The sequence below is a fragment of the Calonectris borealis genome, chromosome 19 (genome assembly GCF_964195595.1).
Source record: "Calonectris borealis chromosome 19, bCalBor7.hap1.2, whole genome shotgun sequence".
In the NCBI taxonomy this organism is placed as follows: Eukaryota; Metazoa; Chordata; class Aves; order Procellariiformes; family Procellariidae; genus Calonectris; species Calonectris borealis.
The window spans coordinates 8,246,784-8,267,413 of NC_134330.1; the positions used below are offsets into that span (position 1 = coordinate 8,246,784).

General features: G+C 41.6%; 1 protein-coding gene across 12 annotated transcripts in view; it reads right to left on the reverse strand.

Moving 5' to 3' along the window:
* Window positions 1-20,630, reverse strand: part of CUX1 (cut like homeobox 1) — a 281,906-nt gene that overhangs the window by 50,214 nt on the left and 211,062 nt on the right. For 8 of the 12 annotated variants that reach the window (XM_075168936.1, XM_075168933.1, XM_075168932.1 and 5 more), the window contains 3 exons: window positions 19,319-20,145; window positions 17,725-17,890; window positions 17,003-17,059 (listed from right to left, as the gene is read on the reverse strand). The exons of 2 other annotated variants lie outside the window; for them this stretch is intronic. In XM_075168936.1, coding sequence (XP_075025037.1) covers window positions 17,003-17,059; window positions 17,725-17,890; window positions 19,319-20,145 — 1,050 coding nt within the window. The remainder of the gene's footprint in view (window positions 1-17,002; window positions 17,060-17,724; window positions 17,891-19,318; window positions 20,146-20,630) is intronic. 2 more of the 12 variants (XM_075168931.1, XM_075168927.1) reach the window with 1 other exon arrangement.

The window sequence follows — 20,630 nt, forward strand, 5'->3', positions numbered from 1 at the left end:
GAATTGTGTTTTCCTGAGCACTGCGCCTCTACTGTGAGAGCGGTTCACTCTGCAGCGTCAGGTGCCGTCACTACCACAGCGATGGCTAATAGCAAATTTCACTGTTTTTCCAGTTTGTTTGTTATCCAGAATACCGCCAAATCATTACAGAACACGCAGCTCGCGTAGCACGGAAACATATTCCAAATACTAAAGGAAAATACTACATAAGTAAAAGCAGGGTTCAAATGAAGCAGGATGCACAGTATAATTGTGTTGTTCAAAGTAACAGAAGCTTTCGCGGTGCTGCATTTAAGAGAGGTTCCCTGACACACTTACATAAAGTTGCTCTCTCAAACCAAGCAACTGGACTTTTTCCTTAGTGTTTTATGAAAGATGCAAAAGAGGCAGACATAAAAGGAAAGCAAGGTGCATATAAATCTTTAAGGCAATAGGGATCCTACAAATCTTATTTCTTTTCTCTGTTCACCCTAGGTCATCATACAACTGAATCTAAAACCCAGCAAATGTTATTTTTGTATCAGGAGCAGCAAAGGAATTGTACTGTAAATTTGCCCTGATTCACCCATGCGAGGGACCAATTTGGCAGATCATCCATCTTGTTCACTGTACACTGTCAGGGATGGCATGAATTCCCTCCATGATAAACAGATTTCTTCTCAGGTCTGTGTCCTTTAACCCACAGCAAGGTCAAAATTATGGCTGCCTAGCTAATAAACTGCACGGCACTCATTCAAGTTCCCTCTAATTTTGTCCCTTGTGCCAGCTTATACAAATTCTTACTGAATAACTAGAGCAGCTGCAAATTTCCTATACAATTCCTCATCCGTGCACTGCAAACCACATGCGCACACAGAGTGCAGAAAAAATCCAAAATAAAAAAAAAACCCAACCACACAGGACTAAACAAAAGCATTTACTAATGCTTCTTTCTCCCTCTCCTTTCCCTGCCCAGCCTAATTATGTAAACAACAAAGGTAATCTATATTATCATCTATCACTGAAATGCTCTATGTTGCTCACATATTAGCTTATTTATTTTTTATATCACATATCAAGAGCTTACTTGAATTTCATTTTTAAGACCAATCTGCTGCTTATTTACTCAAAAAGGTAGGATTATCTGAATCTAATTTTGGCAGGCAGTACAGATGACAAACTGCTTTTTTTTCCCCCCAACGAAAGGCAAGTGTGTAGTGATTTCAGATGAGGCATTATGCGCATACACTACAAATAACTCAAAGTATGTTCCCCATTCATTTTTAGCATTTTTCCCTTATGGAAAAACATTTTCAAGATCACATAAATATTTGAGGAAAAGATCCATTATTTGGAAAAGTCAATTCAATAATCAAATAATGCAAACAGTTCCTGTTAATCTACTTAAAAAATTAAATAGACATTTAGAGTACAAGTGACTGCTGACAGAACAAAGGGGAAAATTGAATGTATTCACTATTACAGATTTAACTGTCAATCCACAGCCATTTCACATGTTTTATGAAATAATTTGTCTGTATTCATTTCTCTCAAGTTCCTCACAGGACAAAGAAACAAATTCAGGACATCTGAAAAATACATATTAAGATTTCAAAAGTAGCAACTGAACATTTCCGGTGAAAATAATACATTGAAAGCTTATTTCTTTAAAACCTGTTCTGCTTTTTTAACCCCAGACCGCACTGAAAAATAGCACTAACGTAAGAGCGATCCAGTTTCTTATGAGTGAGTAAGTGACGTTCACCGAATGTTTACATGTTTGTATTTAGTAAGGAAGAGATCATTTTGTCAATATGAGTGTAAAACTGCATTACGGTAGGCTATACAACCTGCAAACCCCATGGCCACCATTTATTGATGAAGTTACTTTCATAAATTCCAGATAAACTTTGCTATACCAAAGCGTGTTGCATTTTGCTTTCCAACAGCCTGTATCCGGTTTTAAAACCTGAAGCAAAAGCCCAAAAGCTTCAAAAATAAGGTGCTAGAAGTAAAGAGCTGGAGAGGTCAAGAGCATCACCAGTGACAAGGTCATTGCAGAACCTGGGAATTTTTTAAGTCTCAGGCAGCCAAAGACATCAGCCGTGCCCTGCACTTTATAGAGGATGGGAGAAACGGTCTCCCCAAACTAACTTGGTGGAAAGATGGTGTCCATTAGGTCCCAAGCATGTTATGAAGACACAGTTCAACATGACAATTTTAAATGATTGGGAAACTGGTGTAACTTCTGCACAATTATAGGCTGATGCTGACAAACGTTATTAAAGATTCAAATACACCATAAATGCATTTAAGTGATCCAAATCTTCAAAGGTGCAAGTATAACTGAGTCATGAAAGGGCAAAGGCTCTACCGTGCACTTTTTACATTATTAATTCAAAATACACTTCTGGGATTTAGGGAAGTTAGGCACTTCCAACCAATTTTTAAAAGCACATTCAAATATGCAGCATAGAAAATAATAATCAAATGCAAATCATGTACTAGGAAGTGATGTCTGCATAAATGGGCCAGCAATCTGAAATATTTGGCAAGTGCAACTGGCCTCCATTCATAGCTAAAACATGAAGACAACTGAAACACCAACACTGGCTATTTCACAGTTGATGAAAACAGCTAAGAGAGAGCTATGACCATACAGTGAAGGTGAGCATTCAAGTCTTTGAAGGCAAATATGTCTTCATAAAGACAAATACATCTGATGCAGTTTGCAAATGCCAGAGAGCCGTACTTGGGAACGCATCACTCCTGGCAGAACACATGGTCCTTATTCTTAAGTCAGGAAATTCTTCAGTTTTGTTTTTTCCTACTACAATACTAGAGAGGGATGCATAATCTATAAAGAAGATATATAAACAAATGGAAACAAAGTCAACATCATACAAATACCTTCTGTTTTCTTTTTAAATACTATTTTCCCGTTAAACCATGACAATAAGATTGCTGCTTGAATGACCACCTGATCGCAACAAAACCCCAAACCATCATCACAGCTTGCCCCTTCCCCTCCCCACCCCTTAGCAGTTGTAAGTTAAGAAACTAAACAACCTTTGCAAACAATTTAGCATATAGGACCAGGGTCTGTCTGAGCATTTTACAAAACTGGTTGAGAACCATAACAAATTGACCTTGCCTTAATTATATGAACACAGAAAATCTTTTGTGGTCTTGCATTCCTTAGCACAACGGATGAAGCCAGATGATGCTTTGGTCCCATCCATCCTCTACACCTTCCCCATAGCTTCTATCATGACAGTGCTTTGAAAAATGCGAGAAAGTCTGAAAACAGCGTTCCAGTCTCAGTTCACTGGTTACAGCGGTTTTCCTGAACTTAACATTAGGTTTTCTTATTCTTCTCCAACTGTAAGATTTCTCATCCCCATGCTGGGGTCAGGTCCCCAATACTGGATCCTGGGTTCTGAATTGCTTGAACACTGGCTGTAGAACATTTTGGACTATGATTATCCCACCGGTGGCCTGCAAATTACCTGAAAACACTTCCCCCAACACAGTATCAGCCTGACACATTCCTCTGCGAGGTCTGATCGTGTTCTGCCATCATAACGTGACAAAATCCCTACAGGGTGTAACGAACCACAGGCTGCACCAGGCTCCCCTCCTGCAGCGCTCCTGAGCATCACCCGCTCGGCTGCATGAACTCAGCAGTCAGAGATTTTAATTATATTCTGCAAAACTGCAGGCACTGGTTAAGAAGGACCATTTTCAGGATGTACAGGAACTCTTCCGACCACAGGAAGTAATCTAACATGGCCCTCCAGACAAAAGCAGTGGTACAGCTCAGATCCACCGCACACTTCAGCTGGATCCTCCTTCTGAAGCTCAGGACACCTCAGATGCAAAGACTTACAGGTGACGCCTGCTACAACCTCCCCAGAAAATCACAGACGTCTACATGACCTGACACCAGTCCCGGATGCATCCCCCTCAACGGAGGTATCTAGATGACGGAGCAGTGTTGAGACATGGATATGGTTTCACCAGTCCCAGAGGCATCACGCTGCTGTCTGCCAGCACGGGCAGATTCCTCCAGTGGAATTTCTTGTACGCATTTTGAGAGCTCAGGTTTGCCACTTTTGCTCAGACTCCTACAGCCATGGCAGCGAACTGACTTTATGTCCACTTGTAAATCAAAAGTTCAGATTTGAACAAGAGCATCTGAATTCGCAAGCATAAAACACAAGCTCAACGCACCGAGCCTCTCCTCCCGGCACACTCGCCTGCCTATAAAGAGCACTCTGTACTTTTGCAGCTCGGGAACCACTGGGAGAATAAACTGCCCAACCTTTGTTGCTAACACAACCTTAGCTAATAAGCTGCAAAAGGACTCGTGGGGAACGAGGTACAGAACATGGAGAAGACGGGAAAGACCATGCAAAACACAGAAGGTATTGAGGGGCCTCTAAAAGGATTATGAAAAATATTATATTCTAAAGACAGCAGGCAGACAACAGCTGCCTTAAGTTTCAGAGAGAAGTGGATTGAAAAAGCAGATCCACTCTGATTTTCAGAGACAAATCTCTGTAGTTTATCTGATCCACTATTTAAATTTCAATACACAGTCCTCTATCTCCAGTAATAATAACCTAAATTCCATTTAGTGTTCATTTGAGCAGTCAGGATAAAGTCATTTCTTATTATCTCCCCACTGTGTAAAAAACAGCTTGAAGGTAGGAAGTCAGCAAGCATTTTCACCAAAAAGTAATTATTGTAAGTGACATTTTTACTGCTGGCATGCCATAAGGCGAACTGCACATTTGGAAGGACAAGTTGCTAAAACAAAATGACAGGGTACTCCGTGACATTCCGACAAGAACCCAAACATGATTTAACTGGCGCTTGGTTTGATGCAACTTTTCGTAATGTCCAGAGCTCAGGCTTCAGGTCCATGCCAAACTAGTCAAATTCAAAGTTCCTTATGGAGGAACGGCGAGAATCGCCACGTCCTGCGCACAGCGGAGCGGGGAGGCCACGAAGCATCCCGTGCTCTGCTCATTCCCTTTACGGCAAATTAGTAGGGAAGATGAAAGCAGACAAATGTGGACAGGAGATTTCTCGGCAACCTCTTAAAAGAGCATTTGCTACTTCAGGGCCTGCATTTACCTCCTCGTGCAGATGAGTTAATGGACAACAACAGACCTGGCAGGTTGCCTGAGATCGGTGTGTCTCATACTGGGGCTGGTTTCCGTTTTCCCCTGATGATTAGACTGCCCATTCTGTCCAATCTGTAGACCAAAAAACGGGGTATGTTGTCCTGAGAATCAGGACCTGATCACACAGCTGATCAATGGCAACATCCTCAGGACAACTGCCTTGCTCTCTTTCCCAGGGTCTGAAAATTTCAGGCAGAGATTTTTTTTCTCCAACCTTCTGTCTAATTTTACCTTTAGCAATGGCTGCCTTTGCAGGATCTTCTAAAGCATCATAACAACTCTCCTCGCTAACAGTGGTGGAGTGCAAGTTTGAACCACGTAATAAATCTGATCAGCATTTGTGGAACAGCACTGCGATACATCCCTCTTCTGACTAATTAAAAGAAAATACCCGTGAAAGCTGAACGCTTTCTCTCAGGTAGTGGTTTTGGTGGATTTACTTTAAGTGAGGGAACCTTGCCTATTCACAATTTGCAAATTAATGTGGCTTATGAAAATATGATCCTCCCTACAGTTATAAACTCCCACAGTTATACGTAGGGAGTATACAAACCTCCCTACAGTGCGCATATATAATGCTGTAAAGTATGTAGGTACGTGCAGTTATGGTTGCAAGCGCTTGCTATAGTTACGATTACAGATTTCCACTATGACCGTGGAGATTTTGTTTGTTTGTTTGTTTTGCAAATGTTATAACTTTGGGGAAAATGTTATTTTGGGTCTTGGCTCAGAGGGAAATTTTATGTGGATGGCGGGAGGGATCAAAAGAAAGCCCCTTTAGGAAAGCGTGCAGATGTATGCATGTCTGCACTGAAAGGCGAGGAAACCAGCTTTGGTTAACTCTGAAATTACTGGGGCAATACTAAAAATAAAGGTCCCCATTCTGCATATGAGTATATGTTAAATGACAGGAGCACATAAAACTATATGAATGACGAAGGTAGATGTTAGAAGTACTTGAAAAAACTGCTTCTGAGTTGTTAGGATTGTTAAAGGATTACAATGTTTTGCTGCAATTTTACGTTGCATTTTCAATAATTATATTATCTTTGCGCTTGTATTAAAAAAGTATGTTTTCAGCCATTCTAGAAACCAGAAGGAGCTGGAGAAATTCGATGAAGTTCAGAAAAGAGCAAGTAAGATGGGAGCTGACGATAGACTCATGAAGAGAGATTTACAGCTGGAGATTTAAAAGTACTTAGTGAAGTTAGGCAACCAATTCTCCTTTCAATGCATGCGCAACCACCGCCTCAGATAGTCTTGGAAACCCCACTCCTGTGCCTAAACCTATGTTAAGACTGCAACTTCTCATAGCCAAGAACTGGCATCAATATCAGTTTAAGGTATTCCTGTCCTGGCTCCATCCTTTACCTCCATTTTTGCCTGACACTGACCCACAACTGTGCTGCCCCAAGTGGTTGGGGGAACCAAATCTGTGAACCAGATTTGCAGAACAGCCACCCACTGCCCGACACCTGCAACACATTACGGGTGGAAGGGATTAAGAACAGGAGTCTGGATCTCTTTCCTGATCTCATCTGCAGTGCAAGCCCATTAGCAAAAGGATGTTTTTTTATGCCAGCCCTAGTGTAAGCATGAGGAAAGTCCTAGCGCAGCCTTGTGAGTTAAATGTTGCTCGCGGAACGACAGCTGACGAACACGCTGTGCCCAGGGCCATCCAACCAACTTTATAACCAAGCAGAGGCACGTCTAGCTCCTCTGTGATCTATGCCTGCTCGCTCTGGAGAGCGTGCAGTGAGGAACCAGGGCAGGGGACCATCCTGCTCAGCTCACAAGCTCTGGTCGGGTCAGATCTTCCTCTCTGCACCTGCCTCTTCCAAAGCCTTTGCCACGTGGAATATGCCAGTGCCATCACCTGGCTGTCTCTTTCTCTGGCCGCTGGAGGAAGGCATCATTGAATGCTGTGGCTGGTGAACACTTGCAGCCCTTTACACACATCCCTCGAGCCCACACCTTGCATCAGCGAGTGCCTTATTGCTCTCCGAGAGGTGTTTTGTGCCCCACTGATGCAAAATGCCTCAATAGCTGGAAAGTTCTGCTCTGCACAATACATGCACCATGCCGCGCCTGGATACGGGGAGGCAAATCCAGGTACTCGTACAGGAGGAACGGCTAAGCAACGTCGCAGAGAGCTGGACAACCGTAAGGCTGCATAAACTCAAACCATCAAACTTCTACTGAGTTAGGAGGACTCTGGTACTTGGCTGTCCGCTGCAGCGTGGATGGGCTTGGATGGGGAGTACAGGTTGCTACGACGGGCAGTCTGAACATCCAGGATATCCAGAATCTTGTGCAGAAAGATACAACTGGAGTTAATCAATTAAAATGAAAAGTTGTGCTGAGATCTATCGGACTTTGGAACAGACACACCAACCCCTGACACAACCGCACCACCTGACAAAACTCTCAAATAAGAAGCATTAAGGGACACTTTTGAAATGGCCTACAGGGAAGCATGAGGTCTCTATACAGCCATGATTTTAAGCGCTATTTTACAATGAATGAAGGGGAAAAAAAAGGAACTTGAGAATTCTTTTAGCTGGATGTAGAGACCCACTCGGAAACACCAGAGCAATGCTCAGGTCAGGCCAAGAGCCCCAAATCCTTTCCCAGTCTCGTTGACCAAAAGCGGATGTCTATGGAAGAGGTAAACAACACAGCAAGCACGTAGGGAGAATCTCCTCAAATGCCTACCTGCTCATGCATAGCTTCTTGAGCCAAAAGTAGAGTCTTCGCATTGCAGAGTGCTGAATGATAATTTTTTGCTTTTACATATCACCTTTAAACAATTAAAAAAACCCTTCTAAAAAGAAATCAGATTTTAAATTAGGTGATTAACGGCAAAATCATGGCTGCTTTAAAAGACATTGCTCTACTCTGCTAATCTTTATTTAATATTCAGATTTTTCTGTGTTTCTGTAACTTAGTCAGAAGTCAATGTTTAGAAATAACTCTGGAAAATATTTTCAATAACCTTATTATTAAAACAGCTTGTGTGCAGAAACTTTACTAAGGATTTTCTGAATATTAAAACAAGTATGTCAAGAAAGCAATCAATCAAGGTGCCACAACCCTATATAGTTATATTTTTAGTAGAATCAAAATAAATGCGTGCACCATACCTTCTGGAAAACAGAGTTAGAGCTTTTAGAGGTTCTGCTGCAGTTTATGGTGTCTTTGTTGACTTTCTGACCTTGTGATGAGAGACTAACTTTAACGTGTTACCATGCTTATGACTGACTGTTGTCCTCCTCTGTCATAAGCCTGAGTGTGAAGGTATTTCTATATCCTCCTTTGAGATTTTAACCTCTTCTCTGCTCCAGAGAGGACTATGAAGCAGAACGCATATGTGCACTGTGCACTGCATTTAAATGCATCTCCCCCACTAAACAATGTGGACATTCATTTGCTATAGGCAAGATACATACGGGATGGATCCGAGGCTAATGACTGCCTTCCCTCCCCAATAGAGAACTCCCATCTAACATCTGCAGCACAGTGGGTTGTTCCTCGTCTTAGAAGAAAGCAGTTGAAGAAGAGTGACCCTGAACATTGCTATACTAAATGCACTCCTCTTCGGGAGGAGTACTGGCTAAAGTACTGAAACAAAATGACATTTACATTGTACGCAACAATATTATAAAAGCTATTAAGGTACATTATTTTACACATCCTCATAATCTCTCCATACTGCTTTACTTAATTTGTGATAAAATTGTTGAGAAAGGGTACTTAATGTAGGACAGTCAGTAAAAGTAATTTATCATCTTCCCGCTTCGGTGCTCACGTTATCAGCGAACTCATTTTCTGCATTCATCATGCAATCAGCCTATTATTTGCATATTAATCAGGCAGTGGACCATGAAAGAGCCGCATCCCAGCCAAATGCTGCACTATCTCAGGAGGAACACTCAGTAATTATCATACATCAGTGTTATGATGTGGTAATTGATTATAACATCTTTCTGTTGCCCCTGGGGAGTCCCACTGCTAACCCAGCTTCAGGCATTCTGTGCAGATTTTTCTCTGAAAATTAGAGAAACCATTGCTGTCCTTTTATTAGATTTTTTTTTTTACCTTTACAATAGACAGCTCTCTGAGCATTTCCAAGTTACTTTTGCCGTTTTTTTTTTTTTTTTAAAATGAAACCTTCATTAGGAAAAACCCCACCTGCCTCAGATCAGAAAAAGTCAAAAAACCCAAACCAAAACCTCAAAACAAAACAGTTGGGCTCGTTCTTGTTCATCCTCTCTCTTTCAAGGTCTGGTGGCTTTTTAGGTGCTGGTATTGCTTACATAACACCCTTCCCCATCCAACACAACAAAATGTGGCAACTTCAATAGACAGTAATTGCAAAGTTCACATAAAGGCAGTTAAGCTGCTTTATTTAGGTGCCAAATGAGAGGCTAATTTTGGTCCTCTCGTAAAGGACAAATGAAACATCTGCCAGTTCAAACTTGCACTATTTTTAGGACCCAAGTTCCAGAGGAGTAAAAGAGAGAAACAAACATAAAACACAACCGTGGTTACACTGCAGCTATCTCGCACCTCCTTCACGTGAGCAGACCAGGCAGAGCGGAGCCGGAGCGCCAGCTCCCGTCTCTGCACCCATCCCAACCTCCCTTCGGCAAGCGGAAAGGAAACGGGGGATGTCTCAGGAGAAGGCACCAGCGGGGACCATCTCACGCCACGCGATGGAGAAGGACGTTTTGGCCGGGCTCTGCAGCAGGGCCGGGCTACCTGCGAGGAGAGCTGGTGAGAACACCTCGCAAGGACAACGTTACTCTCCAAAGCAGCCGGTTGTCCTGGGACAGTCTCACCAGAGAGACCCTGAGCACTGACAGCAATGTGGGGATATTTTGTCAAGCTCAGGTTTTGCCAATAAATAGTATCAAACAGCGCCCAAATCGTTTTGGGGAACACTCACTCTTTTCAACCCCACTATAGGGCACTACAGATACAGCCAAAGAAACACGTATCTTTTAAGTTGCTCTCAGCAATATCTTTGACAAGTATAAGTATGGGACATGTACTATCAGGACTATTTTACATTTCTTGTTGTCATTGTGTTCTCTCCTTTCATTAGGCTTTTTAATTGGATTAACTTTTATTTAAATTTGATCTCAAATCCACTTTGCTTTGTTTTCAATGCAAGTTGTGTTTCTCATCAGATTTAAAATAATCACTGGATTCTTTCATTTGCCGTTTCTCTGGATGGCTGCTGGCAAATTTAAAAACCTCCAATACCCATCAAATTAGGTGAGACACAAATTCATCAATTTTTCTCGCACCCTAATGCAAAGGACAGGCTAGAAGGTAACTTAGAAGATATTAATTTTCTGGTAATTTTCTGTTTTTTCTTTTTGGGAATGATTTGCTATCAAGTAATATATAACTCTGTAATCAGAACAGGATTTCGTTGTTAGAGTCTAACAGGCTGTTTATTTCCCTGTTTCAGAGCTACGTGGTGGAGAAGACAGCTGCCTCGTAGCTCCATCCCCATTATAAGATGGGGATAACAACCTGTGCGTTCGGTGCTAGCACACCTTTTTTCCAGTATTTTGGGAGGAAAATAGCCCATTATCTGTTCTTTGAATTGAAAGCAAGGTAATTTTCATCCAGCGGAGGAGCATTTTGTAATTTGCTGAGCAGCAGATTGGGCTGTTGCCCGGGGACGGCTGAGGGCGCGATGGCTATCTCCATCCCACTGGTGGCAGCCACGTGGCCACCGGGGCTGGACCTGCAGCCCCCTCCTTTTCCCACAAGCAACCAGAAGACCAACGTGAGCTTCTGCCAGCTGCCAGAGCCTCCTATTACCAACAGAAAAATATCTGCTCCCTTCGGAGAAGAGCCTTTCCGACCTCTTTTGCAGCTGCCAGCCCGCTGGGGACAGATCCTGGCCATCACCCCGGCTCCTGACCCGCCCTGAAGCTGCCTGGCCTTCCCGCGCCGCAGCACGACTGCCACGGCCTCGCTCGCGTTTCAGTGCTGCTCCAGTTATTTTTATATTTGGCTTTCTAACGTGTCAGCTCATCGTTTTCCACCCAGCTCCTCTGGGGTTAGCAGCTGGCAGGAGAAGCCCTCCGCGCCTGGAAGCCCCCTCCCCAAAGGAGGCTGCTCATCTCCAAATGAGCAAGCGGAGGGAGAAGAAAATGCTGGTAATTAATGAAATGAAGTAATAAGCAATGAAATGATGAAGAGTGGAAATTACAGCGCTCTAATATTCAAAGGCCATGGTTTCTTTTAAACAAGGCCTGAAGAAAGTGCGAGGAAGTTACATGCTCAGATTGACGCTGAAGCTACAGTGGAAGCACGTATTCCCAAACTATATCCACTTCTTAGCAACTATTATGCTAACTGGTACCCCTATAAACTACCTGAGAAGCGTAGCAGCAATAATGGTCAGGAAAGTTTTTTTTTTCGTACAGCTTAAAAAAATATATTCATTCATTAATTCTAATTTTTAAAAATGAAGACTTTGAGAACGAGGCATTAGTGTGCCTGGCTAAATGCTACTGCAGAGCTGCACACAAGCTCCTTGCTTGGAGATCTTTTCCCACACACCAAAGGGGAGTGGGCGTAAAGGACCCACATTCCCAAATTAACCACAGAAATAAAACATAGCTGCAATTTGACTGGGTAACTTCTCCAAAACAAATGCTACGAACTCATAACCACACCTCAGAGTGAATTAAATTTGTCTTCAGAATCCAGCATGAGTCTCCTCTTTGCCGTATTAATATGAAAAGCGTGTTGGTGCTTTGTCATTGTAATTCAGCCGCAAGGAATATCTGCCTAGAAAATACTGTTCACACTGTGATTATACATTTTACTTTAGCACTTTTATAACAGTAAAGCTATGACCACAATGAGGATGGAGTCGTCTTCTGCAAGTTTAATCACTGGGTGGTTCAATGGACAGAAAAGAATACAACTAGGACAGGAATTTCTCTACGAATACCGACTATTTGCAAAGCATCGCTGTCGGACAAAGGACTACAGCCATGCAAGACAGCCTGGGGAGGACAGAACTAGGCAAGAGGCAGAAATGACCGGTTGATGGCTAGCAATGATAGCCAATGTTATATTAAGAACGAACGCGAAACACTGACTTCACGCTGCATTCCCAGGTCCCAGTAAGGTGCCTTGACAGTGATTCTCCCAGCTTTATTGATACCAGAAAGGCTGCCAGGAAGGTTTTCATGGTCCAAGTGTCAGGGAAATGGCACAGAATACGATCACACACATTACAGACAGACTACAACAGCTGCCCTTACGAGGAGCCAACTGATATCCTATGGTTTGAAACGAAGACAGCCACGGCCAACTGCTTCAGAGCTGCAATCTCAAGCCACACAAAGAATGCGGAAACTTCACCAATACGCGCCAGTGCACTTCAGGGTTAGCATGAAGGTAACTGTTTGGCTGACTTAGTTGTTCAGCTCCAAACTTTAAAAATGGGTTTGCACCTAGCACAAAAGGAGACAACCTTCTCAACCAGATGCAAAGACTCAAAAATTGGTCATCAAACATAAACCCTCTATGCAAGGAATTCTTGCAGTCCAACTACTCAGTTATTAAAAGCCATGTGATCTCCCTTCTCTTCCATCGTATAGACTACATTAACCACAAACAATTCACGTCATACAAAATTTTATTAACCTGGAATGCCAGCAATGACTGCAAATCAATCTCCCTCTCGGTTTTTGATTCAACAACAAAAAACAGGTCAAATTTGGGAAGATCTGTCAGCATCACTGGACTGATCACTTGTGTGATCTCAAGGTACTAAGGATTCAGCTCTCCACATCCTAATCCCCATTGTGCTCTGGAGCACCACCTCGGGCAGCTCTGCCCATCCAAAACAATGAAACAAATAATCATGAACCATGGAGAAATGGGGGGATAAGAGCTCCTCCATTGCCACCATGTGGCTAGTGAGCTCTTCCCGAAAGCGCATCAGGATGGTAATCCTGAATATGGATTGCAAGCCTGAAATACGCTCTCTCCCCACTTCGTTCCTCTCAGAGTAGGCAATGTGACAGCATCCTTCTGTTATTAGGTAAATGGGAAGATCTACCCAGTGCACAATTAACTATCTGCCTGCTCAGCAGCTTCTGTACTGAAAAATATTACAGGACTATGTATTACATAAATAAAAATATAATGGATACCTGGGTTTGTCATCATTCCACAATATGTCTGTTAATATCATAACTACAGTAAACCATAGATTGCATTCTGATTTTTTTTTCAGTTTTCTTTCCCAAGGGATAAGAAGTAATCTCCCTGTTGTTACAAATGTTTTATTTTGAAAATAAAGCTTTTATGCATATTTTAGTTGATCTAAATACAGTAGATCTTGGGTTTTTAAATCACCAGATAATATGCAATTATCTCAAGCTAGATTCTGATTTTGAAACAAGCTCTAATTAGCTCCCCATTTTATGCTGCTATAATCCTTTCTTCAACTCCCATGAGTGTTACTATTGCTAAGCAGCATGAGGTTAGGAATGATGGATGATACCCAGAAAGGAAGACAAACAAAAGGGAAATTCAAAATCCCCTGAGATCACCCGCAGCTGTATCGGCAAATGAAGATTTCCACATTAGGTCATAAGACGACCCTTACAGAAACACATACTAAAAAGGCACGTCTTTTTCCCACTGAGTATTTGCAAGTCTTTAATGTAGTATACAGAGAGTATATGTCCTTCACAGAGGATAAATACAAAAGTGAATAAAAATTCAGCTTTCCTAGGAGTAGCTATGAAATCAACAGCACCAAAAATGAAACTTTGTCTTAATATCATATAGATGCTCAGTAAAGACATAAGATCCCAAAATAAAACAAACTAATAAGAGCTCTATGCAGTACAAGTATTTAGAAAAATATCCAAGCACATAAACCTTCTTCTGGCACATGGCTACTGTCCAAACCCAACCCAGCTCTGATCATCAGTAATGCAACTAAATAAGGGTCAAATTCATCATGAAAAAATGCTGATGCAGTTGGGTGACACTAATTCAACTTTTTTTTCCATGTGATTTGGTCCGTGCTTTTGACACATAAATCATTAAAAAGGCAGATTTACCCAAGGGCATTAGAGCATTTAGGTGGAAAGAAATACACAGAAAAAATGTTAGAAAAGACTGTGATACTATTTTTGACCACCTAGGGTACAGACAACATTTTTGTGTAAAACACGTTCACTGAAACTTGCACAAAATCACCAAAGCCTTGATGAAAGGTCACAGGCAGAAAATACAGATATATATCTGGTTTTAATTTTGGTATAGACTGTGTTTCTTCAAAATTCATAAATATAGCTTTCAAACAAGGAAAATAAGTCTGGCTTCTCTTTGCGCGCTCTCTCTCTCTCTATATATAAAATATATATTAAAAAAAAAATATAAAATGCTTATCCATTCATTCCCACATATAAAAGACTGATGGGTCCATGTGTCCACGTGTGACAATGGAAAATTACTGGACAAAAGAAGAGATTTTCATGAATGAGGTGTTAATCAAAACCTTATGATCTAGAAGTGTAACTAACTGGGTCAGAAATCCAGAAAATCTTGCTAGTTTGACAGAACAGTGCCAAACGGTAATGAAAATACTCACAGCTAATAAAAGTTTGAGACGTTACTATGCATGTTGACACTCTGTACACCGAAGACCTTCTTGGCAAAGCACTCAGGAGCCACTGAATGTATTAGTTTAATTTCACTTCTTTCCCTTCATGCATTCAACAAGTTCCAAGCCAATTATATTACACGGAAAAGGCTCCAGACCTCTTCTTGTTTCAAAATTGTTCTGATTAATTTCTGTTTTAAAATTACAAGTATGCAACCTTTTCTGCCTTGATTTTCCTGGGAAATGTCTCAGAAGACCAGAAAATTGGAGCTGTCTTTTTTTTTCCCTGCCCTGGAGTGGAGGATCTTTCACAAATGCATAATTATTATTACCTTTTCCAAACTGTTTGCTGCGCTTTTAATTACAGAACAGCTGTTAATAGAAGAAAATTACCAAACTGCCCTTCCTCATTTAAATAACTTGGTTTCGCTCTTTTGTTCTGCGTGGTGTCATAACCTCCCTTATTCCTTTATACAGAGAAAGGCAACAAGAAAAGAATGTCCTGTACAACGATTTTATTTTTAATCATCGGAAAGAAGGAAGAAAAGGGCACGAGCCCACTTTCTCATTTGTAAGTCTGCTTTAAGGAAAGAAGGAGGGCGATCATCAATAATATGATTTTATTAGCTGATAGGAACGTGTCGCCTCACAAAATATTAGCTCAAGGGCAGGAACTGACAAACGAGATTGGGAGTGTGGGAGGCGAACAAAATATCACGGCAGCAAAACTGAACTTCCTGAAGGAAATCACTTTCAGCTACCAGTGATCCTCACGGGAATCCATAAGGTGGTTGGATTTTAATACTATGGGCTTGTCTTTCAATCTTTTATAATTACAGTTAGTCATAAATATGATGATTAGCAATAACAATGCAGCCTTTTCCCAGCTCCTCTGATTTGAAATTCCTCTTAAAATGGCTATAATTAATTACTCATATTTTCCATGCTGTCTTAGGCATTTATAACTGTAACAGTTACTCTTGCATAGTACTGATGCTACAAAAAAGTAGTCAATGGCATGCTTTTAATGAACAGCAGCGTATAAAACGTCGCAGGAAATTTCCATGTTCGCTAAATGCTTGGCTATGAGTAACAATAGCCCTATGATTGCAAATAATTTTTTCCCATTTTGGTTTTGTTTTCATGGCTTGTTTTTACCAGGGGCATTTTTTTTTTTTGCTTTTATCTATTTATTTTCAACTGTTCTTTTTAAGAAAAACGTGGACTGCATATCACCACGTATTTTCTTCCAATAAAATCTTTTAGAATGCAAAATAGTTTCCCAGTAGATAGAAACAGCAGTTTAGTTGGGATATTCAGAATAAACCCAGCAAGCTCCAGAAAAAGAGTGTGTTTCAGGATGGCAGACAGGTGGAAGAAGAGCACAACCCATCCTTCTCTGTATCCTGAAATGCAATAATCCTCCAATACAGGGCACCAGCTATAAGTACAGAGCAGGGCACAAGTATTTTTCTAGAGTACAAGACAGCCCGAGTGGTTTACGTCAGTTAAGCATATCATTGGTAAAAAGTCTGTGTGGGTAGAGTTTGGTATCTAACAGCAGGAACACAGCTGTTCTGTTCCAGCCTCCTTCCTATACTGTGGCCATCTTATAAAACCTTTAGCAATTCACTTCTCTTTGACACTCATCCTTACTGCATCTGCTTTTTTGCAAACGGAAAGGGGAGGGAGAAAAAAAGGTCGGCTTGGAATATTTAACGAAGCTTGAAAAAGAAAGACATAACGTGGTCTTTTCCCCACCTTCAAATTAACAAAGCAGATTTTGTGCAAATGAAAGTGGGAAAAAAATATGCCAGCCAGTAAGGCAGCTGGAGTATGTAGATCGCATTACAAACGAAAGGCTTGTTTTACAGCCATTGTCACATGTCAAGTTGATAAGCTGAACTATGGTAAAAAAAACCCTACAGAGCCAATGATCTCCACGATCAGATAGAGTCTCTTTACCTAATATATGCAGCTAAATATGTGTACTCCCTACATCTGCCATAGCAACAAGGAGAACGAAGAATTAACTGTGTTAATAAAAAAATTGAAGGGACTTCTGTATGATGCAACAAAACGCGAGAAACCTCTCGGCATCAAAGCAAAAGAAATGTAACAAAAGCACAGAGAATTATTTCAGAGCAAATCATTGAAACCAGCTGATTACCTGAGCTTGCACATCCCTGCTGTAGGGAATCCTGTAATGATGTCACAGAGTGAAGGACTAGATAAGAGAGGAGAGGAAAATCAGGGAACAATAAAAGGAGATGCCAAACCACAAACTAAACAGTAAGCAGGCTCAACAAATAGCAAACCGCTTATCTTGGCAAGGGCACGCTGCTCATTTAAGTCAGTGGCATTATAAGGGTACAACCTTATACATTATAAGGGTACAAACTCTAGTCTGGCCTTTCTGTATCAATAGGTATTAGGACAAGAGAGCGCCACAATAAAAGCGTAATTGCAACACAGCATTCCCCCTTTAAAGCTTAGTTCTTCTAGCTCACCTCCTGAGAAAGCGATCGATATTCTCCTAGGAACAATAAAAATCCCCTATGCAACCCTAGAAAACAGCGCACAAGATTTTCCAGCTCTTCGGCCAAAATTTTTTGAATTACGTATCATATTCATGCCTAGATAATATCATCCTAATTAGGAACTTGATAACTGCTGCTTATCAATTACACATAAACGAGTGCTTCATTCGTAAACATTCCCAGCACGTCCTCCCTAGGGACCGGCTGGGCTGCGAGGGTGGACGCTGCCACTTCCAGTAACGCCTGGACTAGCACCGGGCGCAAGTCTCGCTTACTGCAAATTTAAAAAAAAAAAAAAAAAAAAAAGATTTCCTCCTCCTCAACTCAAACAACATAGTGGAATTTTAATTACCTTGTCCTTGTTGCTGCCCTTGTGCAGGCAGGACACACTGTCCCAGCTCACCATTCAACCAGAGCTGCATACGAATAAATGGTTCTCGGCCTTTTTGGGTCAATTTACTCCATGGCTTTGGCCTGGAGAGCATGTCACTGACACTTCCTTGGGACAGCCCCAATACCTGAAGTGAAGCAACCAAGAACGGCACGTTAACACATTTGATGTGGAAGGGGGGTAATTTAAGTTACTTTGGTTTCCTTTACTGCTATATCGCTCAAATCGTTTTTATACGGACAATTAGTAAAATTGCAAAATGACATCTGTAGGTAATTGATGGAAATGCTTTTCTCCTGCCGTGGTTTCCCTCTGGAGTGTGGGTTTTTTCCTGCAGGAACGGAGCAGCAGCACAAACGGCAAAAGGATGGCGCGAGATTTGCATGCTTTTCATATTTTGTGTCAAACAGTTTCATCAGTTCTAACAGGAAAAACTCAGAGTCCAGGCACACACAGGCAGATGAAACAGGAAATGATTGGCACGTATTTTGTTCTCAAACAAAAATAATTGGGACTTTTGAGACTAGGCCTATATTTGGTTGATTTTTTTTTTTCGTATGAATTATAATGATGTGTGTTTTCACCTGTAGCAGCGGCTGCTCCACGGAAGTAAATATTTAAGAATACAGCCCACTGCAGCAAAAGGGGAATTTCAGACAGGCAGAACGCAATTACTTGCCTGGAATTCAGCACAGGTACAGGGATTAAAAATCATACTTAATGAAAGCTGCCACGGGATCTTTAATGACCCCAAGAGGTCAGGCTTTTCATTTTACATTTTAGTGAAAAGGTAATAGCGCGATGCCAGCTCCTATTATACTATTATATTGATTCAATTCTTTATCGGAAGAAGAAACACCAGATGTCCACCACTTCTTATAGCCTGGGAAGTGTGTTCTGGTGGTTGGGGACTCCCCCGAAATCCCACGTGTTGAATGCTTAGGGCCCACAACGTGAGAACTTCAGAAAGCCTTATCGTGCATCGCATATCTGTAATCAAACATTAAAAACGTCTGAAAGCACACTAAGATACCAAGCAGCAGGTATAAGAAATGACTGTGAATTCTTGACTTAAGACTATGGAGAGGTAGGGGATTTTCCGTGTGTTTGTTTAAATACCCTTGTGCGCATTTCCAAATATTAAAAAAAAGGAAAAATGCTCTTGTGTCCATAATCTTCACTTATTTAAGACTCTCCAGTCATGACAATGGTATTACTCAAATATTCCATGAATTCATTACATTAAGCATGAAATATTGAGTCTCAATAATGTTTGCTTCAGCTTTCAATGTTTCTAAACTCGGGGGCCCCATTTCTAATTACGAGTGGCTGAAGCCAGTCTTCGTATAAAAACCTACGCAATTCACAAAACACAGGAAAACTAATACTTTCCTTTGTGAGCTCATTTTTTAAATATTTAGCATACGAAGCAAAAACATTTTTCCGTAAGACATATGTGGCACATCCCCCTCCGTTAAACTGAGCTCCATACCAACGTGAGGAGCACAACGCACATTCACAATACTGGTGTAACAAGAGAGAACCAGTTCTTTACCTTTTCCCCAAAGATCCTTTGGCAGATGCCATTCTTTGCTAGCTTTTCTTTGACCTGCCGCGTTAGCTCTATCGTATCCACTTCCTGGTACATATAAATCTCATACTGCTCGGGTGTCAGTGGAGGAACTGAAGGTTTGGATGGCTTTGACAAAGACACGATAGGGGATGAAGGGAGGGGGCTATTTTGTGGCGTCTCACTGCGACTCGCCCCAGTCATGCTCAATTCAGAACTCTGGGAGTACGGAGATTCAGCGTTTGGCCACTCTTTCCAATACTCTGAAGAAGATGGTCCTTGGAGCTGGCTACGATCTGGCCTAGTCTGATTGCTGACCTTTTCTTTTCCACCACTGGCTTCCTCAACTTTTACATCTTCGGGAAGAGCTGTATTTCTTCTCTCATGCTGCACAGTATTCCACCAATGGTCCTTCCAAACACCACCACGTCCCAACTCATTTTTAACATGCCTCAACATACCCTGGGCAGAATCACTTATTCCTTGAAGCTCTAAAACAGGCGCCTCCTGAGGCTCCTTTTTGAGCCCAGAGAGGTTCTGCAATGCAGAGAGACTGGAATCACTGACAGATGAATGTTTCTTCAGGGATATGGCCAAAGGAGAATAGCTGGAAACCGAAGACATTGCAGGTGTAGATACTAGTTTGGGGGACAGGATAGAAATGTCAGCTTGAGATAAAGGTGGTGTTTTTAAGGCAGGTTCAAGGGCAGCCTGCTGTGCCTCCATTTCGCGTCGGGCTTGTTGCAGAATGGATCGAATAGCATCATCAGAATTGCCACTGCTAGATGCAGAAGGCGGCTGAGCCGGCTCAGCTATGAAAAACAACCAAAAGACTAAATGCAACAGAGGAATATGCTTTATATTCAACACGTGCTACTGTACATATTTCCCTGTCAGAGAAGGGGCTGCAATACATTTCTGGATGGGAGGGAGGAGTTTTCACTAAGCAAAGATTTGCACTTTTCAAAATAAGGTTAAGATTTCCAAAGTTCTTCACTGGAAATTTTTTATAGTTGCCAAAGTGCTGGACATTTGCACGCACAGACTCAACTGCAGAAGTCTAGTACTACTTGCATGTTTTCCACCATTGTAAAAATTTTCAAATAAATGCCTTTGCAAATCAAGCCTTCGCCTCTTCCTCCCCCACCCCAAGTGGTCAATAACATTTTATAGTTCTACTTACAAAGTTATTTAACCTTTCACTTCTCTCTATCTCCACAAATGAATCGTAACACACGCTCAAAACTGAACACAGCTGCATTCACCTGGGCGGACTATTAATACCCTCTTACAATAG